This window comes from Candida pseudojiufengensis (assembly GCF_024610245.1).
Source record: "Candida pseudojiufengensis strain CBS 10847 chromosome Unknown scaffold26, whole genome shotgun sequence".
NCBI lineage: Eukaryota > Fungi > Ascomycota > Pichiomycetes > Serinales > Debaryomycetaceae > Lodderomyces > Lodderomyces pseudojiufengensis.
Window position 1 is genome coordinate 101,105 of NW_026261541.1, and position 27,346 is coordinate 128,450.

The following is a 27,346-nucleotide window of genomic DNA, read 5'->3' on the forward strand; positions in this document are numbered from 1 at the left end:
TTAAAATCCACCAATTTAATTTAATCATGAGACGTGATATGAAGAGACTATAAAGTGCTATCAACACTACTACTCAAAGTTCAAACTCATGCATAAACTTTCTTACAATTTAATTTATTATACATAGTTCAATTACAAGTATATACGCTTTTACTTAATTACAACAAATAGTTATTTCTTGCCTCTCAAAAGTTAGCCGCGTCTTTCATTAACTCTTGTGCTTTTAATGCCAATGTATGCTTTTTCAATAGTAGCTCATCAATGTCTTCCGAATCGTTTTCGTTTCGGCTTTCAATGCGTAAATCCTCAAGGTCGGGATGTTCCCAAAATGGACTCCACTGAATAATCTCACCGTCGTTTGTACCAGCAAAATATTTAGCTGTGAAGGGTCCACCATTACACATTGACGTAGTTCTTCCAACATTCTTAGTACCCCTTCTGGATAGTCTATTAACCAACTTACCATCAATAGTTCTAAATATCAAAATTTCGCCACTTTCTGATGGGAATAACAAATATTGTACACTTGTTTCGCCTTTTGGGTTTAAAAGAATTGGAATAGTTTGTGGATATTTATTTCGTGTCAAGGGCCCAAAATTGATTAATTTATTTACCGGAGGATAAGATGTGCTTGCCATATCCCAAACTCTAACTTTATCATCATTACCAGAAGTATATAAGATGGTGCCCGACTCGTCCCACACCAAGCCATTAACTGGTCCCAGATGAGCTTTTACTGAATTTTGCGTTAGGTTTTCATGAACTCCTTCTGAATTTGATTGTGAAGTATTTGTTCTCAACATATCCAATCTACACAAAAGACTTTTACTTCTTCTTATATCCCATATTCTAACTTCTCCATCGTAACCTCCAGATACAAGCAAGTTTGAGTTAGTTGGATGCCATTTTACACTTAAAGTTTTACCTTTATGACCAGTCAATGTATGAGCACTTGAAGTAGATTTCATATCCAAAATCCTAATGAAAGGTTGATCACTAGCTGTTGCAATTAGTGAATTATTTCCACAAATATCAATCGAGTAAACTCTATTATTCAAATCAAAAGTATGAACTGGACTCAATTCATTCGTATCCCAAATTTTCACGGTATGATCAAAGGAAGAAGAAACAAACATTCCAGTATCAAATGGCCACCATTGTAATGCTGAAATACCAAATTTATGAAATTCTCGTCTTGGAATAGTAGCAATATTGGCATAAACGCTAACAGGATTATCATAATCAAAGTTATCAAACTTATTAGGATTTTGAACTTGATTTAAATTTTTATCAATTTCATTTTCTTCTCTAATCACTTCGTTTTCACTAAGATCCCATAGTTTTATTGTTGAATCTCCGCTTCCACTTAGTAAAAATCTAAAGTCATTGGTTTCTAATGATAAACTATTAACACTTGCAATATGATGACAATTAGATGGAAATACATTATATTTTGCTGTTTGATGAATTAATGAAGAATAATAGTTTTCAGTGATTAACGATGAGAATTTTAAGGGAGAAATTAAACCTAGTTTCCTATCTAATAACAAGGATTGCATAACATTTTTGATCTATTGAACGTTATTGTTGACTGTTAGACTTTGATCATAAAGATTGCTAGAATAAAGATATTAGATAAAGTAATCTTTATATTGGTTGCTACCAACTCTATCAAAGCATAAATTCAATCCATTGATTGTTTTATATGTAAGGCAAGAAAGAGGTCAACTTCTTATAAGGTAATATCGGCTTGTATAAAAAATGAATATCGTTGGTCTAATGAATGCAATAATTTTCACCAGTTGTTTGGGGACATCTGTACTCATAAATTGATAGATAAACACGTAATCTAGTACAGTTTTGTCAACTTTTTGGCTAAAAATTGTAATCTACAAAGCTCTTCTAGTAGGTTATTCGTATATTAAAGGCTTTTGATATTACACCTATTCAACAAGTGAAGAATTTGCACGTTATCGAGGTCTCATATCAAACACGTAAGGAATTGATTTTAAATTAATTTTTCAATGAAGAAAAAATTTATTAGACTCTATTACGAGACGAAAAATTTTAGTCACCATATAATTACAATTACGAGAGTCATCCAAGTTAAACAACATGTTAGATATCAATTCATTTATAGTTGAAAAAGGTGGAAACCCAGATAAGATCAAAGAATCACAAAAAAAAAGAGGTGCATCAGTTGAATTAGTGGATGAAATAATTAAAGATTATAAAGATTGGGTAAGTCTTAGATATGATCTAGATGAACAAAATAAAAAAATAAATAAGAATCAAAAGGAAATTGGACAGAAATATAGAAGTAAAGAAGATCCAGCGGAGTTATTGAAACTAAAAGATGAATTAGCAGAAGAGAGAAAAACCATAATTGAAAAAGAAGCAGAGGCTGATAAACAGTTGAGATTCAAAGTCAATCAGATTGGTAATTTAGTGCATGACTCAGTTATTGATTCAATGGACGAAGCTAATAATGAATTGATTAAAACTTGGTTACCTGAAGGATATTCAAAACCTGAACAAGTTGCAGCAGGAACTAACGAGCCAGCTAAATTATCACACCATGAAGTTTTATTAAGATTAGATGGATATGATCCTGAAAGAGGTGTAAGAATAGTGGGACATCGTGGTTACTTTTTAAGAAACTATGGTGTTTTTTTGAATCAAGCTTTGATTAACTATGGTCTTTCATTTTTAGCTAAAAAAGGTTATGTTCCATTACAAGCTCCTGTTATGATGAACAAAGACGTTATGGCTAAAACTGCACAATTATCACAATTTGATGAAGAATTATATAAAGTAATAGATGGAGAAGATGAAAAATATCTTATAGCAACATCTGAACAACCAATTAGTGCTTACCATGCCGGAGAATGGTTTGATAAACCACAAGATCAATTACCAATAAAATATGCTGGTTATTCATCATGTTTCAGAAGAGAAGCTGGATCTCATGGAAAAGATGCTTGGGGTATCTTTAGAGTTCATGCATTTGAAAAAATTGAACAATTTGTTTTAACAGAACCAGAAAAATCATGGGAAGAATTTGATAATATGATTAACGCATCTGAAGAATTTTATCAATCTTTGGGTTTACCATATAGAGTTGTTGGAATTGTTTCAGGAGAATTAAATAATGCAGCTGCTAAAAAATATGATTTAGAAGCTTGGTTCCCATTTCAACAAGAATATAAAGAATTAGTTTCTTGTTCTAATTGTACTGATTATCAATCAAGAAACTTAGAAATTAGATGTGGTGTAAAACAACAAAATCAAACTGAAAAAAAATATGTTCATTGTCTTAATTCTACATTATCTGCTACTCAAAGAGCTATTTGTTGTATATTAGAAAATTATCAAAAGGAGGATGGATTAGTTGTACCTGAAGTTTTAAGAAAATATATTCCTGGTGAACCTGAATTCATTCCTTATGTTAAAGAATTACCAAAAAATTCAACTTCAACTAAAAGAGCAGCTAAAGAAAAAAATTAGATTAAAAGTAACTAATCACTTGATTCTTAAATATTATAGTAATAGAAGCTTCTGATGTCTTGTAAATTATATCTAAAATTCGCTTATTTTTTTTTTACTTGTCACAAAATTACTTTACAAAAGTACTTTTCAAAATTCTATAAGGCTTTAACAAACTGTACATCTAGTCAATGAATACGAATACCTTGAAATAATCACTTCGATTGAAGTTGAGTCAACAATATGTCAGAGGTCAACAACAACGAGGAGTTAGCACTACCACCACAGTATTCTAGATCTCGAGATAACCAAGTCACGAATAATTTCAATATTAATAATGAATCATCATACACACAAGTTGAACCACCACTATATGCTGAATCCACACCATCAGATCAAGAGTCTGATCTACCACAAGAGTACCATAAAAGACGTCAAATTCAACAAGAAGAGAATGAATGCAGTATATGTTGTCGTGATTGTTGTTCAAGTTGGTGTTTCGGTTGTTGTTCTTCCAATACAAGAAGTGTGGATGAGAAAGATAGGTGGGGAACTATATGCATTTATCTATGTTGTTGCTTTGGAGTTGGATCAGCGGCTAACATATGATTTATGATCCGTATACTTGAGTTGAAATAACAAAAATCTCGGGAATAAGCTATAGATCCAAAAGAACTTGGACTTTTGTGAATAATTGGGGTTTTTGATAAAAATAAGTGATATACCACCGTTAACTTCTCATCATTCCTCAATATTCTATTCAAAAATCGGCTTCCCCAAAGATTTTTGATGAGATCGGCCGAAGTTGTGAATAAGTAGGTTGTGTAGCCCATGTCAAAATGAATCTAAATTTTAACCATGATGTTAATCTGAAACAAGATTCTAATTATTTATTGCAATTTATTGATTAAATCCGATTTAAATCCTGTTTTATAAGTAAGAGAGAATTTCAAGATGTTTCAAAATTTGAATCGACTTTTGTGTAACGTGTCAGGTTAATCTAAAGGGATTGTAGAAAGTTCTATTATAATTCTAATTATTACTTTAACTTTGATAGATTGAATTAATTGTTTTGCTTTTTATTATGTATATGTAAAATAAGGGTGACAGCTTACACACATTTATATTTCCGAAAAATGGGGCTCGCTAAATTTTAAAACCTCAGTTTGAAGTTGAAAAGAATATAAATAGAATCGAATTACACATTCAATTGCATTTCTAAAACTAATATCAATCAAGCTCAAGCTTTATAATTAACTCAATCACAAGTAGCAAATTTTCAGATTACTAAAAAAATGTCAGCATCATCATTTTTAGCTCCAGAACATCAAATCAAAGGTCAAACTGCTATTGTCACTGGTGGTACCAAAAACTTAGGTGGTGAAACAGCTAAAGAATTAGCAAGATTAGGAGCCAACTTATTTTTACATTACAGATCAAATGAACAACAAGCTAAAGATTTTCAAAAAGAATTGTCATCAAAATATCCAGATATTAAAATCGAACTTTATCAAGCTGATTTAACTGATGATGCAAGTTTAAAAAAGTTGTTTGATGAAGCTAAATCCAAATTTTCAAATGGTATAGATATTGCTATAAACAACGTTGGTCAAGTTGTTAAAAAACCAATTACTGAAATTACAGAAGAAGAATTCAATTCCTTAGATAGTAAGAATAATAAAGTTGCATTTTTTTTCATTAAATATGCTGGATTAAATTTAAACAAAAACGGTAGAATTATTTCTATTGGAACTTCTTTATTAGCTGCTTATACGGAATATTATGGTGGTTATCAAGGTACGAAAGCCCCATTAGAATTTTATTCAAAGGCTGCTTCAAAAGAATTATTACCAAAGGGAATTACTTCAAATATAGTTTCACCAGGTCCAATGGAAACCTCATTTCTATTAAATTCAGAAACTAAAGAATCTGTTGATTTCTTCAAAACTGTTGGTTTACATGGTAGATTAACTCAAGTTAGTGATATTGTTCCAATTATTAGATTTTTGGTCACTGAAGGTACTTGGATTACAGGTCAAAATATTTTTGCAAATGGTGGTTTTACTTCTCCAAAATAGGGGATCACAAGTGTTTTGAATAACCATTTATATTGAATATATACTTATCTGTCAACATAATCAAGCATTGTAGATTACAACAAAATTCTCACATGTTCACAACCGAGATGATGAAAAATTAAAACTATCTAGTTCCATATGCAATTCTCACATACACAAAGCATCAAGACATTCTTCAGCACAACAACAACATATTATAGCAGCACAACATCCACACATTGAGGAACAACATCCACCTCCGCCACCTCTTTGTGGTTGTTGTTGTACGTACATAGGTTGTTGTTGTTGATAGTATCCTTGTGGAGGTGGTGGACCCTGTTGATAATAACCTTGTGGAGGTGGTGGTCCTTGCTGATAATAGTTTGGCTGGGAAAGCTTTGTTAGTACATGGTTACTTCCAATGTGGGGACGAATTTAAAATTGCTCAAACTATGAATCATTATTGAAAAGTCAACATCTTTAAAGCTATTTTTAGCAGGACTGATTCAACTACTGTATAGTTCCAGATTGATTGAGCCGATGCTATTTTAATTCTCTGTTCTGTACTCTCCATCCTTTCTGCTTTGATTGTTATCCAATTAGATAACGTTGGAAGATTCAATGGATCACTATTGAATTGTAACTTGTGGTCCAAATCGATCTCATGCATGACGTAACTTTAATTTCCTCGAATTATTCCCCCTTAAATGATCCATGAGCTTTCTAAAACATACCATCTTTTTTAGTTGAATCTAGTTAATTTTGTTGGATTGAGTGAATTGAAATTGTAAAATAAGTTTTAAATGATATAAGACCACTTCCACTTTCGAATCAATTTTTGTTGATGGTTAAAAATGTTTAAGCCTTATTTTTAAAAACTGAAATTTCAATTTTTGCTTTTCTTTTTGGCAACTTACACAAAATCTAAATGTTACTAAATTTAATTTCTTGCATTGTACCTTTGAGATCATTTTGTAACTTACACTTGGTTTCATAATCTAATGGAGATTTATTACTTTAAATATTCTCAGCCTTGAATAGACTCAATTTCTTAATTTTTGCACATTTTGGACCTTCCAATATTCTTGTATTTGCTTTTGTTCTGCAACCCTCAAAATTCCCTTGCTTTGATTAAAAGTATTATTAGTGTAGTAGCTAGATAAATTGTTTGCGCATTTGAGATAGACTCGAATCTGATTATTATTTCATTTGACTCGCTTAAACTGAAGTGTAGATCATAGGTGATATATAATGTGACAAATGGCGCCTTGTTAATAATATAATATTTTATTTTCGAAGTATTATTTAAAATTCCGCAGCAAAGTGAATCAGGGGTTAAATTTTCAATAAATTTCAAAATTAACATTAACCATTAGTCGTTCAATTTTCGTAAAAACTACTTAAAACTATATCATACAAACTTTTCAAGTTCTTACTTGACCTTCAACAAAGTTCATTGCTTCAGCTTTATTTATTTCAATAATATTACTAACTTTATTAGCAAACACAACCCCATAAAATTTATCTCCAGCTAAACTTATGAGCTCTGGTCTGAAAGTAGTACATATAAATTGAGCATTATTACTATTAACTGTAGCAGCGGTAGAATTATCATCTTCATGGTCACCTCCACCCAATGAATTAATTAATGACGCAACTGAAGTTCTATATTGAGTATCTAAATTACTATCAATTTCATCAAATAAATAAAATGGTGCTGGATCACATTGTTGTATTGCAAAAATAAGGGCAATTGCACATAATGATTTTTGACCTCCTGATAATTGTTCAATTTTTTGTTGTTCATCTTCCTTCGAATTGAATGATACTGATATTGATACACCAGTGTAGTTATCTATTGTATCATCTTCTTGCCCTTCATTATCTGAATCTAAATCATCTGAACTTGAATGGTTTGAGTTTTCTCCATTTTCCTCTTCAGTTATTTGTGTTTGTGTGAGATGTTGACTTTCATTAATATTCTTCTTTTGTAAAATTAAATGACCAGTTCCTTGAGGTACTAACTTTTCAAATATTTCATGGAAAGCTTTGGAAATTTGCTTAAAGCTGTTCATAATTGAATCTTTTTTCTGTTTTTGTAAAACTTTGATCAAATTTTCAATTGATCTCTTGGATTCATCTAATTCATCTTTTCTAGCAATTAAATCATCTTTTTGTTTATTGAATTGGTTATATTGTTCCATTGCTCTTTTATTTATATGTTGATACTTGGTCAATTCTTTTAAGATTTTGTTTAATTTGGTGATCAATTGATTAGCAGAAAAATTTTCAAATTTATCTGATTGAAATGCTTCCTCCGGTAACATACCTAAATTTTTAATTTTTGAATTAATTTCTTCCCTAGTTTGTTCTTTTATCAGTTTTAAATTTAATAATTTGATTGATTTTTCATTAAATTTTTCAAAATTTTCCATTGTTTTCAATTGTTGTTCATTTGAATTTGTTAAAACTTTTTCATTTTCACGAAGTTCTTCAGTAATTTTTGCATAATTTCTAGTTATTTCGTCATTTCTTGTTTGGTTTGAATCTAGTTGAATCTGTAAAGTCTCCAAATCTTGTGATATACTATTAATATCTGAGTTTAACGAAACACGTTCTCCCAAAGATTTCTTTTCTAAATTTAAAGCTGCATTAGCATTTTTAATATTGATTAATTCAGTTTCTAAATCACCAACTTTAGTGTCCCAATCTAGCGCCGACGTTACAACTTCATCTAATTGCAATTCTAATTTGGTAATTTCTTTATTATATTCTTCTAAAGATTTCAATTCTTCCTCATCAAGAGCTTGAGTAAATTCTGAGTTCAATTCATTTTCATATTGTTTTATATTTGATAGTAAAGTGTTCTTTGACGATTTTAATGCATCAATATTTGATGTTAATGCATGTATTTCCTGATCTGCATTAAACTTTTTAGCAGTCAATTGGGATAATTCAACTTCCAATGGTTCTTTTGCTCGAGTTAAATTTTCCAAATCTCTCAAACTTAATTGTAAATCATTATTCAATTTTGTCATTTTTTGATTAACATCATTTAAATCTTGGGTTAATTGATTAATTTCTGATTCAGTCTTTACTATTTCACTTTTCTTTTTAGCTTGTAATTTAATTGCATCAAGTCTTGAAGTTTTAAAATCCCTGTAACCACCGGAAAGAACACCTTTTACATCAACTCTATCACCATCTAATGTTGTGCATGTCAATTTAAACTTTCTTGATAATTCGGAACCCTTTTGTAGTTCTTTGACAACTAAAGCTTTACCAAAAATTTGATTCATAGCTTTTCCAACTTGTTCCTGATTAAATTTTAGTTTTGAGATTAAAGGTAGACACTGATTTTCATGTGGATCTGGATATTCAACAACAACAACATCGATTCTATTCAAAGGAATAAATGTAACTCTACCTTGTTTCGTTCTAGTCAATTCTTCTATTAAAATAGCAGCAGTTTCGTCAGTATCAACAACAACATGAAATAAAGAATTACCAGCTATAACTTCTGCAGCAACTTTATATTTTTCATTGACGCTAAATAATTCTGCAACAGTACCAAATACATGATCTTCTAGTTTTAATCTTTTGGTTATTGAATCAACAGCAGCAATACCTTGTGCTTGTGAACGATCCATCGTTTTTGACACTAAACTTGATGCATTATTTAAATCATTAGTTAAAGAATCAAACATGCTTTTCAATTTGACTTCTTCCCTCCACATGCTTTTTCTTTGATCTACACATTGGTTGATTCTGGTTTTCAAATCTTGAATACTGGTCTTTAAATCTTCAATTTGAATTATAGATTCATCACTATTTAAAGTACCATTTATTTCTTCAAGTCTTTGTTTTATTGAATCTTGAGACATTTGTTTTGTTCTTAACTCGCTTTCATATTGTTGTATATCCTGATCTTTTTCATTTGATTGAGATTTAAGATTTGATATTTCTTCAGTCAACCAAGCGTCTCTTTTATCTTTCGATTCATGCTTCTGAAATCTTGATTGTTTGGAATAAAGAGCTCTCTGTTTTGTTTGAATATCATGAAGGTTTTTTTTCAAATTTGATTCTTGTGATTGTAATTTTTCAAGTTGAGGTTTTGTCTTTTTGATTTCTTGAGAAATTTCAGAAATTTGGGTTAAATTTTCTTTAATTTGAGCATCTATTTCATTAAATCTTTCATTCGAAGAATCTAATTTTTCTCGTAATTCATTTAATTGTACTTCCTTTTCAGCAATTGATTTCAAGATTTGATTGCAATCTAAATCAGATTGTTCTTTTTCAGTTTTTAAAATATTCAAATTAAGGTTCAACTCATTCATTGTATTCTGCAAATCCGTACATAATTTCTCTCTTTCTTCCATCTCCTTTAAATCTTTCGATGATTCTAGTAAAATTTGTTGATGGTTTTGCTCTAATTCTTCCAATGTTTCATTCAAATCATTAAACTCCCTATCAAATATATTATATTCTAATACTTTCTTTTGTTTTTCCAACGACTGGAATTCTTTTAAATCATCACTTTCAATTTGTAAATCACTTATTTTTTCCTCAATGTTTTTCAATGCTTCATCAATTCTTTGTCTTTTCAAATTCGATTGATTCATTTCCTTCATTGATTCTTTGAGTTTAATTTCAAATACCGTTGCACCACTAACTTCTTTTAATAAAGTTAATCTTTCATGATCTTTTGAATTCGTCAAACTTGTGATTCTTCCTTGAGGTACAATATAATATGGATTTGATCTTGAAAATCCAGCACTTTCTAATAAATTCATAATATCAGATCTAGTGGCTGATTTACCATCTAATGAATAGTCGTCTTTCTTTAACCCAATAGTTCTTCTAATTGATACTTCTGTGTTTGAAATAGGAAATCTTCCATCACTATTATCAAAAATAACTTCAACATATGCAGACATGATTGTTCCAGAACCATCATGCAATAAGCCTTGTCTTTCTTCTCTAGTCATATGAGTATATGCATCACTTAATACAAATCTTATAGCTGCAAAAAAATTTGACTTTCCTGAACCATTTCTTCCAACCACTATATTACAATTGGAACTTAGACCATCTATTACTGTCTGGTCTTTGTATGTTTTGAAACCTTGTATAACTATTTTCTTGATATGCATTTGACAATGTGATAATAGTTACGTGACAGTTGATACATGAATGTATTGGATCTAGTGTTTACAAATGCACGTAATAATATTTAAAATATATTGACAATAGATAGACGCGTTCCATGCCGTGTTGAAAATAAAATTCACGTCATTGATTCTGAATACGTCAAATGACTGCATATTAATTCTTTGCAAATCTAGCCAGATACGAAATTTGCAATTACGCTTCAATCTCATTGAGATCGTCTTATACAATTTTACCAGCTATGGCTAAGAAGAGGAAAGAATTGATCGAGAATGATGGAGACCGAACAGCGAGATCAACGGCTGCAATATTCAGGAACATAAAAACTAGCGATCTGATATTGCAAGAGGAAGGAAAAAAAACCGATAAAGATGAGAAGGTAGACATGCCCAATGAACCATTAGGCAACTCACAAGATGATATAAATGATGCAGGCTTTCCATTTAATTATATATATAAATTTCAGGACTATTTAAATCAACACATGAATCTTTTGAAATCAGCACAATTATTGGTTTTCGGATTTTTCATACAATTAATATATTTAAGACAAGATAAATTCGATCATGCAAAAAAATCATTGCCAATGATGCTTTTTAGTTGCGCTGGTGTGCTTTCTTGTACCGTTTTGAGTATTGTAAAAAGCAAAGAAGAGACTATTCATGTTCCAGACTTTAACTACTTCTATAGCATCTTGATTCCATCATTATTTAATATTGTGCATTACGATCCAAGTTGGATGTTAATTAACAATTCCTTAAACTATTTCATTGTCGACAAAATGCATCCGATTTTCAATTTAATATCAAGTGTTATATTTTTTGTCATCTATAAAGAAGAGTCAGGTGATACAATTACTGTATTTGAGTTTTTACAAATATCAGCTGCTCATTTTTTATTCAGTTATGCACTTCATTCTGTTAATACTGCTCAAGCACTTGGGGGTCAAAAAGACAAAGTAAATGACAATAGCAATAAATTAGTGTTTGAAAAATCTTTGAGAAATTCAGAGATACAATTAATTTGTTTGTTAATAGTCAACATTATTTTCAATCCTGCTATAACAAAGGATTCTATTCCATTACAAATTTTTCAGAAATTATTGATAAGTTTGATAATCACTTCGTTTTTGGCATACCCAATTCATTCATACTTGAATGGTTTAATCAATATAGGGGTCTTTGGAGCAATTTTTTGTGGCTTGACCATATTTCAATTACAAACAATCCTTGGAAATAACGCTTTAATCTGGTTATATGAATACGTCTCAGATGATCCTGAAAAAGTGCAAATTTTGAAAATTTGGGTTTCACTGGCATTAATTATCATACCATTGATTTTCTACTTAGCAGATAAATTCAGTTTGAACACAAGAAGAAAAATTTGGCATTTAGTTATTATTGTGGCATTAACATTCAGCAATAACATCTTATTTAATCAAGTAGAATTTACAATATTATCATTATTAGGAATGATCATTGTTTTCCTAATTTTAGAAATAATCAGGTACAATGAAATCAGTTTTATTGGAAGCTTTTTAAAAAATTCATTAAATAAATTTCAAGATTTAAAAGACTCAGGACCATTTAATTTATCATATATATATTTGTTAAGTGGGGTAATCCTTCCAATAGTTTATGATTACCTTATGAACAAAAATAAAGTGACTATCATTAGATACCTTGGACTTATAGCTTTAGGGGTTGGTGATTCATTTGCATCCATAATTGGTAGAAGATTCGGAAGTTTAAAATGGAAAGGAAGTAATAAGTCAGTACAAGGTACAATTGCATTCATAATAACTACATTCATATCCATAAACATCGTAGAGTATTATAATATTAAGAACAAAGATTATGAGCCTATTACCAATTGGGAAAATGCTTTGGTTTCCATTTTATTAGGTGGTGTTCTTGAAGGTACGTCAAACATTAATGACAATTATTTAATTCCTACATTCATTCCAATTGCATACGAGTTGTTGAGTAGATGTTATTAGTTAATATAGTATAGACAAACATTCCCCTGAAACATTGCTTTGAACGGCTCTATTGTACAATCTATCTCATCACCTGATTCTTGTTTATATTACTATGTACATACTCGAAAAAAAAATAAACCCTGATAATCAAACAACACGGTTTAGCGTCTTATCGTTTAAATCAAGACACACCTGAAAAATGGCAACTACCAGACCTCATAGAATAATATCCAGAACTGAAGTTATTAATCTTCTAGCAGACGGAAAAGTCATAGTCATATATAAAGACAATGTGTTGAATTTGACATCATGGATTACTCGACATCCAGGAGGAGACAAGGCAGTGTATCATATGATTGGAAGAGATGCGACCGATGAAATGAATGCATATCATGGAGAAGAGACTATCAAGATTTTTAACAATTGGAGAATAGGAAAATTAGATCAAAAGTGGGAAAATCTACTACCACCAATTCAAGGTGCAAAGTATAGAAAAACAGTTTCTAACAAATCAAAATCTAATGATTTAGAGAAGAAAATTGATGTAAATTATTCCGAAAGTGCATCAGACTTGGAATTAGACTCCATGACAAGCTCTGCATCTGAAGAAGAAGAAGGTTATATGACCAAATTCAGTGAATTACATATCGAAAAAGTTGATAATAAGAGTGTCAAACCAGTTGTACCGCAAAACATTCTAGTGAATCAGCTGAATAAAGATGAAATATTTCCTGTTGTAAAATCAAGTTCAGTGATAGTCAACCCAAAGCGTTTGATGGAAAATTACGATAATGGACTATCCCAGAAAGATTTATTATCAATACCTTCGTTAGACTATGAAACTCAACAATTATTGAGAGACGAATATAATAACTTACACAGAGAAATCATTGACGCCGGTTTGTATCGATGTAATTATTGGGCATATGTTAGAGAAGTTGTTAAAATTGGATCATTATTTTTATATTCATTGTCATTCCTCAAATTAAATTGGTTATTTCTAAGTGCTTTGTTTATGGGAATGGCATGGCATCAAGGTACTTTTGTAGCTCACGATGCTGGACATGTTTCCTTGAGTCATAATTATCAAATTGATAATATTTTTGGTATAATAATTGCTGATTGGTTTGGAGGTTTGAGTTTAGGTTGGTGGAAACGTAATCATAATGTTCATCATTTAATAACTAATGATCCTGTACATGACCCAGACATTCAACACTTACCTTTCTTTGCAGTAAGTGTTAGATTATTTGATAATGTCTTTTCAACTTATTATGATAAAACTTTATGGTTTGATGCGTTTGCTCAAAAGTTGATACCTTTCCAACAATATCTTTATTATCCTATATTATGTTTTGGTAGGTTCAATTTGTATAGATTATCATGGGGTCATATCATTTTTGGTGAAGGTCCTAGAAAAGGTTCAGCAGCTTGGTTTAGATATTTTGAATTTGCAGGTTTGAGTTTTTTCTTTTATTGGTTTTTTTATTTGTTGGTTTTCAAAAGTATTGAAGGTGGTTGGAATAGGATTAATTACGTAATGGTTAGTCATATGGCAACAATGTTGGTGCATGTTCAAATTACTTTATCACATTTTGCAATGTCAACTTCTGATTTGGGTGTTAGTGAATCATTTCCATCAAGACAAATAAGAACAACAATGGATGTCGATTGTCCTGAATGGTTTGATTTTTTTCATGGTGGATTACAATTTCAAGCTATACATCATTTGTTTCCTCGCTTACCACGTCATAATCTAAGACAAGCACAACCTTATGTCATAAGGTTTTGTGAAAAAGTTGGATTATCTTATTCAATATATGGATTTGGTGAAGGTAATGACATCGTTATTGGAAAACTAGCAGATATTGGTAAACAGTGTTCGATATTACTAGATGCTACTAAAAAGTACGATGGAGATTTATTTTGATTTAAATAGATAACGTTATAGAAAAGTAGGAAAATTATTTAAGGTAAGGCTAAGAGCAGGTCATAGTTTGTTCGTCATTTATTACTTCTATTTCATTACATCATGATTGATCAATCCTTTTTCGTCAAGGTATTTTATAAAGTCAAGCACTAGTTGATTTTCATTCTGAGCTTGATCTTGAGTAATTAAATGCTTAAATAAAGATGACTTAGATGTAGGAGTATTCTCAGTCCTATTCGAATATAATTTTGGCACTAGTATAGTTATACCATTTAATTTCCTTTTCGTATGAGTTAAATCATTCTTAAAATTTGAAGCAATTGGATTTGGATCATTCGGTATCTCATGTAGATTCTTACATTTGGTTCCAAATTTACATTTTTTAAATTGTTGAAAATGTCGACATATATTTCTACTTCTTTTATTACTATTGCTAGATTCATTCTGATTGCTTTCTTCTAATTTTCTTTTTGTTTGACCGATTGAGGTTGTGTTATCTTGATATTTTTTACGTTTTTCTGCTTTTATTTGTTCTTTCTTTTCGATATTTGATTTGGATGGCCAGTTCTTTTTACGTTCTTCAATCCATTTGGCAATGTCTTCTTCTGTCTGTAGTGTTATGTTGGTTCCTGGTATCTTCACAGGTTTGTAGAACTTAGCTAGTTTTTCTTCTGGTTTTTGCTTTGTTTGGAATTCATCATTATCCTTAACTTTGGACTCAAAAGGAATTGAGTGAGATGATTGGTTCTGAGATTGGTTATTTACTTTATCTTGCTCATTGGACTCTTGATTTGGTAAATAAGTCGGTAGATCCTCCAAAAAGTTGTTTAATGAGGTTTGTGGATGAAACATTCGACAATGTTGTAGTCTCTAATCAGGGATCTAACAAGAATTGTTTTACATTTGATTTTATGTTCCTAAATTTCACTCATCACTAATCTTAAGAGGTAAATCGCTTAGGGGCTTTTCTTTTTGCTTTAATTTTTATTATCTTATCAGTAGAATAACCAGGCAATAATTTCATATCATTTCTAGAAAATACAGGTACAATATCCTGAAAAATAATTAATGCTTCATCAACAAGACCAAAGTAGGTTTTTTGGTGATAGGTTCATGTTAAAAAATCAATGGACAACATCAAAAGATTAAAGTGGATTAAAGTTTGGAAAAGATCAGAGAAATTGAATGAGAATATCTAAAATAAAAATTATTAATCATAGGTTTAATTTATACAAGGACCTTTAAGCTCCAGAGTATCAGTTTGGACATGCTCATAAATTTTTAATGCTTGGTTTAAATGTTGATTCGATTTCTTTGGTTATCTAAAATTGTTATACATAATATTTTGAATGTCACATGATAGTAAAAGTTTTTTAATCAAAAAATGTGTGTAAGTACTTCAGAAATTATTTATCAAAACATTCAACAAATCGATCAAAAGATACCCACTCGTAATCAACCTACAAATATCATGATTACTAACTGATTTATTCATTCAATTCAAGAACTCGATTGTATTTTATTTATCATTCACTTCAGTTAATTCCAAATCTTATCAACTTTGATTTGTTATATATAACCTTCATGGAAAGCTTGGGAACTGAACTGAACTGTATAATAAAAGATTTTTTTGTAAATGTTTAGCGAGGAATTGCGGTCATAGGTATAAGCTCACCGATGTTGGAGCTCAGGATCATGCAAAAAAGCATTGGGAGGAATCCAAAAGAGTAGGAGCACCACCAAAATTCTTCCAAATGGTCAATATTGTTGTCAAAGCTGGATGTGATAGCCAAGATTCAGAGGATGAATATCAAAATTATTATAATGAACATGAAGTATTCGAATTACTTCGCTATCATTTTTAAATTGTTTCTGAACGTGAGTGCATTAATTGTCTAGAATTACTTGTTCTTTTTATCAGCAATCAATGATGATGCTGTTTCAAAACTCGAAGCACATCGTAAAGATGTACATGATGATAAAAGATGTTTTATTTGTCAAGACATTATAAAACTCAAGAATGCATCAAGATCAGAAAAGCAAAATTTGGTGATGATAGAGTTGTTGAAGAAACATTCAAAGTATCAATGGGTTTGTGAATAATTTAATACTTGATGGTGAAACATTGATTAATGAAAATGCTGATTTATTTGGTTGTATTAAAGTTACTTCTGAAACCAGAATATTTTTTGATGTAAGAATGAATAACACTAATTTAAATTCAAAATCAAATAGAAATGGTTTCGCATCAGTTGATAAACTTAAGGATCGTTTCAAGACTTTTCATATTCAACTACATCAACAATTGAAAATGAACATCTTCAACCAAGATTTTGAAAAACTTGTATTTCATGGCATTGAAAGATAAACTGATTTGCAAACGCATAAGCATTTGGATGCCATGAAATACATGCTCTACAAAATTTTGGTTGAAGATCAGGATTTACAAAATTTCATGTAGCTGAAAGTTCTAGTTTTGTGAAAAGTCAAATGCTCATGCGTTTGCGAATCATCAATTGAAAGGTGAAATTCAAGCCATGAAATACAAGCTCTACAAAAAAATTCGGTTGGAGATGTGCATTTTTAATTGTTGATGTAACAGAAATTAAAATTATAATTTATTCAAAATTTTTTGTTTCATACTGGCATCATTGAATGATCTGATTCGACCATTTCACTATGGAACAAAATAAATTCTCATTAAAGAAAAAATATTTGGAGATATCGGATTACACACAATGTTCAGCATGAAGGAACGGATAATGATAAAGAGGCTTTCACCATGTATCTCAAAATATAGGTGAAATATACGATGTTCAACAGGGCGCAATATTTATGCAGCTCAGGAAGTATTGGTCCGAAGCTTATTTGAAAATTTTAAATGATTATTCTGGTGAAAAAAGAGTTGGTTTCGCTATTAGTAGATCAATTGTCGTAATGGATGATAATAAAGAAAACATGAATTATTTGAAAGAAATCAGATTATTAATTGCTACTAGTTCAATATAGTTAGTTCTGAATGCAATAACTTGTATCAAGCCAGAGTCACAAACATGACTGCTAAAGTTTGAAAAATCAAGAATGGTATTTCCAAATTATGATTATTTACAATTTTGTATCAGATTCAGGTCAAACCTTATGATGCATTATTTGCTGCTGTCAAAAACACACATATAAAACGTGTTGGTGATTATAATGAAAGATTATCTTAATCTGATTCACAATTTGGTTATTGTTTACCAACAGTGGAACAAAATTTTCATGATTTTATGACAATTAATCAATTACTGGATACCCATCGCCATCTTGAGATTAACGATAGAAAGAAGTTAGACACCAATTGAGGACTGGCATTCAATATTCTCTAAATTTCGTTCAAGGAGGTTTGTGGGTGAAATAATTTACAAATTTTATAACCTCTAATCAGGGATTTAACATGATGTCTGGAAGTCTATATGCTATTTTACCTTATTATCATCTGAACTACCAAGATACAAGGAATCATATTCCCTTATCTATCAGTAATTATCATGTAACATTATCGATTAGTATATACTCTCTTCCTTTGGTTCCTAGCTTAGCTAATATACACTCATTATAACCTAGCACATGCATTGTTTTACATTGACTTCATGTTTTAAGTTTTGTGCTCACTGTGCACCAAAATTTAGGGGTAAACCGCGGCTTTTTTTTTTTTTCCAAATTACATGCTTAAAACCCCTTTAATATTTTTACTCGAATTTACTTTAATGTGTGCTTAGATGCTGTTGGAAAACCAGACTAGAGATGCGTGCGATAATGACAATAATAGTTTCTAATATATAAATAATACTGCTTCAATACTAATGATTATAAGAACAGCAGTTGACACTTGTAATATTAATATATATAATATAAATAATGAATAACAATCTAATAATTGTAGTAGTTGATAATAATCTGTACTTGAGTTAAAGAAACAGTTAATAATTTCATTTATCATTTCAAAGATACTTTTGATCTTTATATAATGTAACAATCATCATTACCCCAATTTCATTCAAACTCCTCTTTTATCAATAAATAGTATCACGTAAAACTTTATTCAAAACTCCTTGTTTCATATAATTAATAAACTTGTCATTGATTTTAGACTTGCGCTTAACGCGATGCTAGAATTCTCAACAGATGCGAACATTGTGCTACCAACCGCAAAAAGCTGCGGTCTTTTGGTAGCAAAAACCAAAAAAATAAGCAAATTTTCCTCATATACTCCAGTTGTATCTCAATCTTCGAATAATACAACAGGAGGAACAAAAGATAGTACGATTCTTGGGCCAAAATTCTGTCGTTTTTCAAGTCGTGTTATACTTCCAAAAAATGCATTTTTCAAGAAAGTGGTCGTTTGGCTTAGTGGCTACTCATTTATTGAAGTTCCTGAGTTCGATTCCCGCGTAGTCGGATAAGTGGTGTAGTGGTAACATAGCTGCCTTCCACGTGACCTCAATTGTAAGGTTATTTGCAAGCAGCTGCTGTGGGTTCGATTCCCGCCTTATTCAGTTTTTTTTGAATAACTGTTGTTTAATGAAATTCTAAATCCTGAATACCTTTGTAATGTTGATTATAAACCTGTTTTTTTTTGGTCGTTTGGCTTAGTGGCTACTCATTTATTGAAGTTCCTGAGTTCGATTCCCGCGTAGTCGGATAAGTGGTGTAGTGGTAACATAGCTGCCTTCCACGTGACCTCAATTGTAAGGTTATTTGCAAGCAGCTGCTGTGGGTTCGATTCCCGCCTTATTCAGTTTTTTTTGAATAACTGTTGTTTAATGAAATTCTAAATCCTGAATACCTTTGTAATGTTGATTATAAACCTGTTTTTTTTTGGTCGTTTGGCTTAGTGGCTACTCATTTATTGAAGTTCCTGAGTTCGATTCCCGCGTAGTCGGATAAGTGGTGTAGTGGTAACATAGCTGCCTTCCACGTGACCTCAATTGTAAGGTTATTTGCAAGCAGCTGCTGTGGGTTCGATTCCCGCCTTATTCAGTTTTTTTTGAATAACTGTTGTTTAATGAAATTCTAAATCCTGAATACCTTTGTAATGTTGATTATAAACCTGTTTTTTTTTTCTCGTTTGAGCGCAGTCAATTTATCCAAATAGGAAACTTTTCAATTTGAAGATTGAGCCGCAATTACCCGATTGGAGTTACATACAAAAGCGCATTGGCGAAAATATGCCAAAGAGAAATCTGAATTCGATTTTGTTGAACTCTGCTCGCTTTAATCATTATAATTCAAGTATTCCAAGTAGTCAAATTTAAGTAATAAAGGTTGTTTTACTTTCAAGAATTTCAATTATTATTTTTTTGCATCAAAATAAGTTAAAAAAGTGATTGACTTAAATAGCGAAATGACATGAGCTAACTATGAAACAGAATTTTAAAAGATATCAAGCAAATTAACGAAAGCTCTGTTGATATTATGAAGTGAGATAATGATTGATTAAAGTTGTGGAGAAAAAGAAAGTTTAGATGAAATGATAAAGTTTGATAAAGTAAAATGTGATTGGATCTTAAAGGAAGTTAAGATCTTATAAAGTTGTGAAGAAAAGATAAAGTTTGTTAATGTGAAATGTGATTGGATCTTGATAAAAAATCAAGATCTTATATGATATGTGAAATAATCTTGTAAAAGAGATTATGAAGTTTAATGTGATAAATGTGTTTAAATCTTAAATGAATTTAAGATTTATTTATATGAGTTTAAATTGTTTGAAATGATATGATTTGTTAATGTGTTTTAAAGTTCTGATGATAAGAACTTTATATAATGTGTTTAAATGTTTAAGTTTCATATATATGAGAATAATATATGATTTAATGAATTGATATGTGAATTAAGATTTGTGGGGTTGATAAAATGTATTAATGATATCTTGATTACTAACAGAATTGTTAAAGAACTAAGAACAAGGGATAAGTTAATATTAGTAGAAAAAGATTATAAATAGAGCTCGATATCTCTTGTAAATGATTGATTATGAAACTGTAACTAACTAGAATTATAATCAAATATGAGTGATCAAGATATTATATCAAACCCAAATGTTATTAATAATGATAATGAAACTTCTAGTGAAGCTAGAAGTTTATCAAATGTCGGAGAATTACAAGCTCATTATCTTCAATTGTTTTACAATGAGTATGTTGAAAACTGCTTCGATACCATATTTGACTGGTAAAATTCAAAGTTTTTGAAGATATTTTACAATATATCTCAGAATATTAATCAAGAAAGACAATCTATAACTGAAAATTAACTTGAAAATTAATTAAACTATCATACGGGGTTTTAAGTGTTTATAACACAAGACATATTGTACATGCATGTAGATTCATAAAATTACATATACAGGTACATAGCTAGAAATACTTGAGCCTACTTGTACATCAACGCTTAATCGAGATTTGGCCATACAGAAAGAAAACTATTTTTGTAACTAGTCTAATACTCACCATAAACTTTAAATTTAAAGTTTTTTAGAAGCCAACTAAACGTTGAATTTCGATGCATTGGATTTATTATATTGTTTATGGTTCATGGACTTACATATCCACAAGTTTTTAAAACTCAGGATACAGTTTCGAAATTGAATGGAGGTGATTAGTTGAAGAGTGTCAACTCATGAGCATATAGACATATGAATTCTTCGGATCAATCAATAATCCATAACCCTACCGAACGAATTGTGCTAAAATTAGTTAGAAGAGTCAAACATTCTATGCAGATGATCAACGACGGATTTCAAATTCAAAACATTATTCAAACAAGGTCTCACATTTGGCGAAGATTTATAATTGCTTGCTTTGCTCATTGAAATTGTGAGACATGGTATCAAATATAATTGAAACATTGCAATTTTAATTGTGTTGATTGATGAATTTCAAGATTTCGGAAAGAAAATATTGGGGAATTCAAGGTTACCAAAAAATTAGACTTGATCCAGTCGAACTCCGTTGTAGCGTTCATTTCGTTGTTAGACCTAGCAATTTTTTAACGATCCGTTGCTTTATGGAGCGCGATTAAAATTTTTTAAGCTTTTTTTTCTGAATTGAAGCTAGACCGAACCCCATGGAGATTCGGTTCACTGTTTTTTCCTTCCGTATCTCCAGATCTTGAATTTGATTCCACCTAGATCTACGATTTTGTCTCGATTTATAGATTTTGAGATGCAAGATATAGAAAGTCCCGTTGTCCATGGTCTTACTTATCAAATGAGTATTCATGAAGACCAATATAATTTATGTTGAGTTCAGGAAAATATGAAAGATCTTCTACAATTATATCTCCTCACTTGGAGATGGTAACGATGATATTGTAGATGAAAAAAAAGTGTGATATTAAATTATTTTGAAACATAACTAGGGACGATTAATAAGATTGATTTTATTTGATGTATGTTGCATGTATGTTGTATGATGTAAAACATCATCATTTAAAAACATCTTTATGTTATTATGAAAAAAGGAGTACCTTTAATCGTGTTTCATTCGTTCAATCTACTAAATGTTATTGTATCATCTTGACTACAATTTAAATTTGTCCTGGACTTGATCTAAAAATCAGCATCATGTCTATTGCTGGTGGTGATTCTTCACTATGCCTATGGGTTCTCACCAGTTACGATAACGTCAAAAGATATATGGGACAATGATGAAATATTTGTTGATACAATCAATGAAGTCCGTTCCAATTGATTTTAAGGTTTCAAAGTTTTAAAATACGAAATTTAAAGTAATCAAAATTTAATTTAATTAGCAAAATAAAAAATTAAACTTTTTTTCCATTATCATGCGGTTTCAAACTTTAAAGTTTAAATTTTTAAATTGATTTATATTTTATAAAATTACGATTATAGTTTGAGACAAGGTTTTGAAAGTTCATGAATCAACCGTTTTATTGGTGAGTAGAGGGAATCTTACTACGGTAGTAGTTGTTGTATTCAAGCATATAACCTGTGTTGTTCTACTTAAACATTTTGATGTGTCAAGGAACCTATTCTATCAATACCAAAGATTTAAGTTTTCGTACATTAGTGTGAAATCTCGAAAGACTAGTGAAATAAAACCCTTTATGATTTGTAGTAAAAATGTTTGTATAACTAGAATGACTTTAGCTCAACTACAAAGAAGTAACTTTTTGAGACAGTGTTTATACATTTTTTTTCCAAAAAAAAAGGGGTTTTATTCTATTAATTCAAGGTTGGAAAATTTTATTAATATCAAGTATAATTCCATAATCTAATTTAAACTTTAAATAAGGTTTTGTGTACTCTCCATCAATTAGTACATCTACTGAACTATATCAAATGTAGAAGACTGGATAAACTAACTCATCATTAAGCTAGAGCATGTTCATCTTAAATCACCTTCAAGTATTTAAATAACAACCAGATCTGATGTTTTGATTTCGTGTCGGACTAGTTGATAAGAGTGCAATATAAGTTGTACTCCGTATGTCTCAAATGAATGTATCTTTCAAGATTTAATTCATCACGGACTTGAAAAAAATAAAAAAATGATACAAATTGGATTAAAAGCAAACTTGAAAAATGAGAAAAATTGAGAAGTATTTGATACTTTTCACTGAGTAAAGTGATCAATACATGTTCCATGCAAATAATCTGGATTATGAGCTACTGTGAAAACATCGTGTAGTCTCTATCATTTATATGTTGTTTCGAAGATTTGACTGAATAGACTATTAATCGGAATTATTTACCCACTTAAAATGAAACGGACTTCAATTTAAAAAAAAAAAAAATTTAAAAAAATTACAAAACTAATAAATTTCAAGACAAGGACTAAAAAACATATCAAGATATTTGAAGTAGGATGGATTAAAAAGTTTGGATTTACCCATAATTCTTCATACTTTAAATTATTTAATTCTGAATTCCAGCGAGACATTGTTTTAATTTGGCTGATTGCTTTAGGTTTTTTTTTTTTTCTTTCATTTTTAAATTTAAAATACTTTATTTGAAACATTTTAATTTATTTAATACCTTGCCAAATTTCTTTAATGTATATATATATTACAATATTTCAATCAATGTTAATTTCTAACATATATCAAATTCATTTTTTTTTACAAGGGGTGTTTTTCATTACAACTAAGTTATTTTTGTTTAAGAGTTGAAACATTCAATCAAATGAAAGTTTAAAGATCAACATATACATTACAATTATCACATTATAACAAATAGAGTATATTCAATACATAACAAAGCATACAAATATTAAGCTTAGTCATGGTGGATTATCTGTCAAACGATAATAGAATACCTAATAGGTCATCTCCGTCTAATTATTCAAATTTCAATCACAATTTACCATCAAATAACTATGATATAAATAAACCTGATATGTTAAATGGTTCAACGTATAATGGTGGTTCATATTTACCAAGTGTTGGATTTATGAATAATCCCAATCCTACATTACAAGCAACAACTATACCACAACCACCACATCACTCATTAATGTCTTTACCTCCACCAATAACGTCTGCAATGAATAGTCAACATACTCCACCACCACTAATATTTAACAATCATAGTAATAATCATCATATAAATTCCAATGGTGATGGAAATGTTTTACAACATTATAATGAACCTTACAATCCAAATCATTCATATTCATCTTTTCAACCTGTTCAAAGACTACAACCAGTTCCTATACATACTTATTCACATCCACAAATTCAAATACCGTCATCATCACAGCAGCAACAGCAGCAACAACAACAGCGACATGATTCTTCACATTCAACTCATTCTAGCGCTCATCATCAATCACCTCAACCACTACAACCACCATTGTCATCTAAATCACAAACTTTTGGTCATATACGAAATGATAGTAATAATTCCAATAATTACTCTACTAATGAAGATGATGATAAATTTCAATCACAATCATATCATATGGGACAACAATCACCATCAAATGTTCAATATGTTCGTCAATTTCTGCATCATTTAAATCCAAATTTTGCAGTCAATTTAAAATTTACAAAAGATTTAAATACAATGACTCAAAGTTGGAATCAAGATGAGATAAAGAACAGTAGAAGATTAATTAAATTTGATTTTTATAATGATCCTCAAACTTCTATGCAATGTATTAATTTTGAACCTATACGATCAATTGATTTTGATAATGTTCAAGCTATAATATCATGTATTTATTGGAAAGAAAAAAATAAATTCATATGTACATCAGTTGATATAATCTTGTTATTAGAATATTTAGTTCATCAAAGTTTTGGAATTGAAGAAAAAAATAGAATAAGAAGAAATTTACAAAGTTTAAAACCTACAACTGTTTCAAGATCTAATAAGACTGATCGTGAATTTTTTAGTTTAATAATGAGTATGGAGAATCCAAGACCTAGAAATATAGAAAAAGATTTGAAAGTTTTTAATTGGAGTGATTTAGGTAAAGCTATTACTAAGGTTATGTCAAAGTATTATGTTGTGAGTTCATCTCCGTTACCTGCTACAAACAACATATGGAACTCATCTTCTTCATCTACTTCTTCTGGCTCGACAAATTATCAAAACCTCGACAATAATAATGGTAGTAATGGGTCTTCCAATGGTAATAACGGATATACAATTTACACTAGAACAAATGAGAATAATCAAGGAAATACACCTAATAATAATCAACCAACTAATCATTCCTCACATTTAAATCAAAACCTCAATGGTGCAATACCTCCACAACATAAGTCATCAATTCCGATTCCCGTTTCATCTTCATTCCCTAATCCATCATCTAGAGCTTCAAATTATGACAGCAATCAAAGTAATTCTCCAAGTGATACCACCACAAGTGCTGATGAACTGAGTGGACCTTTTGAAAGATTAAGAGCTATTAAACATAATCCTTCCAGATTTGGTTCAGTTACTCCGTTTTCAAAACCACCAGTTTATAATAGTCACACATATCCACAATCATCCTTAAGTAATGGTTCATTATCGATTAACAACAGTGCTACTTCTAGATCATTGCCACCACCTCATTTACCACAAGTTGGTTTCCCTTTACCTCAACCAAGATTAACACATTTAACAGCAAATTCAAATTCAGAACCCAATTCATCAATAGATTCTCCAAGTGAATCAAGTAAAAATTATACAACTCCATCGGATTCATCGAATCAAAATCGTACAGAATCATCAGCTTCTTCAAATGATACAACACCAAATGATAATGACAATGATAATGACAAATCATCAATTGATCCTTCCTTAGCTTTAGCTTCATCTCAATCTCAACGTAAGAAATTAGAATCAAGACCATCAGATGATAAAAAAATCAATATAAAAGAAAATGATAAACAATATTCTGATAGTCCATCACCTTCCAAAGAAGGTGATCAAAATTCTGGATCAGATCGTTCTTCAAGTAATGATGATATTGCAAGTGCTTCTTCGGGAGATTCAAAAAATAGTGGTAATTCATCAGGTAGTAGTGGTGTTAAAAGTGGTGCTTCAGGTAGTGAATCTTTAATGTCAAAAGATTCAAATAGTCTTTTATCACTTAATAAAGATTCAGGAAATTCAAGTCAAGTTTCATCAAGATCAAATTCATCAGCTGGTTATTTTAATCCTAAATTTGCTCCTTTAAAACTTGATACAACTAGTAATGGGAATGGTAATGGTAATGGTTCAAGAAGTCATTTAAGAGATTTAATTGATCAACATCAATCACCAATATCTGAATATGCTTATGAAGAAGATGGAGATGAAGATGAAGATGGATCAATGGAAAGTGATGGAGAAATTAATGAGAAAATAAAAACCAATAAAAATGATAATATGGATATTGATCAAGATGGAAATGGTAAAATTATAGAACCAGATTCAACAAAAAGAGATTTATATAATAAGAAACAAAAGCAAAAATTAAAACATAAAAATCATAATCATTTAAAATTAAAACATCATCGTTCACCAAAAATTCATTCATCAACTCCATCTCCTAATTCATCAACTCATAACAACCACCACCAACAAATTAGAAATAATGAAACATCACAATATTTTGATAATAATAATGATAAAAAATTTATGAATCAAAATCAACAACAAATTTCAACAAAATTACCTCCAATTTCTCAACTATTAAAACAAGAATTTCAACAACAACAACAAATTCAATCTCCTAAAAATAATATTGAACTACCTATTTTACAAGATAATAATGTTCCAAAAGAGAAATTACCATCTATTAAAAAAGTTCAAAAATGGAAAGATTATTAAAAATCTCTAGGTATGCTTTAAATTGATGATTATGATGATTTACGAAATATATCTTCACAAACTGTATAGATGACTTTTTAATTACATAGTTTAATGAATATTGATGACATATAGAAATATTAAAATATAACTTTGAATCGTATTCATTGGAAATGAAAATTATATTGAACAAATCAGCCTTTAACAATTTAAGGCATTTGCAATGATAAAAAGTACTTTAACTCTGGAGATTTTAAAATATTTGACTTATCATCGATATTTCAGTATCAACGTGTTGTAAATTTCAAAGTAATGTAATAAAGTATTCAATTTTCAATTAATCGAGATTTTGAAACTCTGAATTAATATAGTTACTGTGATGAATATCAGTGCACTCTTTTAAAATAAAACAATCCACTTAGCTATTGACCACT

At 30.0% G+C, this 27,346-nt stretch overlaps 9 protein-coding genes across 9 annotated transcripts; 5 read left to right on the forward strand and 4 right to left on the reverse strand. All coding sequences in view use genetic code 12, as the record gives it.

Moving 5' to 3' along the window:
• Window positions 1-185: 185 nt before the first annotated feature.
• Window positions 186-1,826, reverse strand: KGF55_005238 (uncharacterized protein; the record flags this gene model as incomplete). The annotated part of the gene is made up of 2 exons (XM_051760230.1): window positions 186-1,571; window positions 1,800-1,826. The coding sequence occupies 2 exons, from the start codon at window positions 1,824-1,826 to the stop codon at window positions 186-188; spliced, it is 1,413 nt and encodes a 470-aa protein (XP_051612050.1).
• Window positions 1,827-2,115: 289 nt separating this feature from the next.
• Window positions 2,116-3,507, forward strand: SES1 (serine--tRNA ligase; the record flags this gene model as incomplete). Its single annotated transcript, XM_051760231.1, has 1 exon — window positions 2,116-3,507. The coding sequence occupies one exon, from the start codon at window positions 2,116-2,118 to the stop codon at window positions 3,505-3,507; it is 1,392 nt and encodes a 463-aa protein (XP_051612051.1).
• Window positions 3,508-3,729: 222 nt separating this feature from the next.
• On the forward strand, window positions 3,730-5,564 carry ADH4 (Adh4p; the record flags this gene model as incomplete). Its single annotated transcript, XM_051760232.1, has 2 exons — window positions 3,730-3,970; window positions 4,804-5,564. 2 exons carry the CDS (start codon window positions 3,730-3,732, stop codon window positions 5,562-5,564), a joined length of 1,002 nt encoding a protein of 333 aa, XP_051612052.1.
• Window positions 5,565-5,711: 147 nt separating this feature from the next.
• On the reverse strand, window positions 5,712-6,280 carry KGF55_005241 (uncharacterized protein; the record flags this gene model as incomplete). The annotated part of the gene is made up of 2 exons (XM_051760233.1): window positions 5,712-5,939; window positions 6,278-6,280. The coding sequence occupies 2 exons, from the start codon at window positions 6,278-6,280 to the stop codon at window positions 5,712-5,714; spliced, it is 231 nt and encodes a 76-aa protein (XP_051612053.1).
• Window positions 6,281-6,967: 687 nt separating this feature from the next.
• Window positions 6,968-10,696, reverse strand: SMC3 (cohesin subunit; the record flags this gene model as incomplete). Its single annotated transcript, XM_051760234.1, has 1 exon — window positions 6,968-10,696. The coding sequence occupies one exon, from the start codon at window positions 10,694-10,696 to the stop codon at window positions 6,968-6,970; it is 3,729 nt and encodes a 1,242-aa protein (XP_051612054.1).
• Window positions 10,697-10,953: 257 nt separating this feature from the next.
• Window positions 10,954-12,711, forward strand: KGF55_005243 (dolichol kinase; the record flags this gene model as incomplete). The annotated part of the gene is made up of 1 exon (XM_051760235.1): window positions 10,954-12,711. One exon carries the CDS (start codon window positions 10,954-10,956, stop codon window positions 12,709-12,711), a length of 1,758 nt encoding a protein of 585 aa, XP_051612055.1.
• Window positions 12,712-12,892: 181 nt separating this feature from the next.
• Window positions 12,893-14,623, forward strand: SLD1 (Sld1p; the record flags this gene model as incomplete). The annotated part of the gene is made up of 1 exon (XM_051760236.1): window positions 12,893-14,623. The coding sequence occupies one exon, from the start codon at window positions 12,893-12,895 to the stop codon at window positions 14,621-14,623; it is 1,731 nt and encodes a 576-aa protein (XP_051612056.1).
• Window positions 14,624-14,710: 87 nt separating this feature from the next.
• On the reverse strand, window positions 14,711-15,475 carry KGF55_005245 (uncharacterized protein; the record flags this gene model as incomplete). The annotated part of the gene is made up of 1 exon (XM_051760237.1): window positions 14,711-15,475. The coding sequence occupies one exon, from the start codon at window positions 15,473-15,475 to the stop codon at window positions 14,711-14,713; it is 765 nt and encodes a 254-aa protein (XP_051612057.1).
• An 8,434-nt stretch (window positions 15,476-23,909) lies between these two features.
• KGF55_005246 (uncharacterized protein) lies at window positions 23,910-26,933 on the forward strand (the record flags this gene model as incomplete). Its single annotated transcript, XM_051760238.1, has 1 exon — window positions 23,910-26,933. One exon carries the CDS (start codon window positions 23,910-23,912, stop codon window positions 26,931-26,933), a length of 3,024 nt encoding a protein of 1,007 aa, XP_051612058.1.
• Window positions 26,934-27,346: the final 413 nt, after the last annotated feature.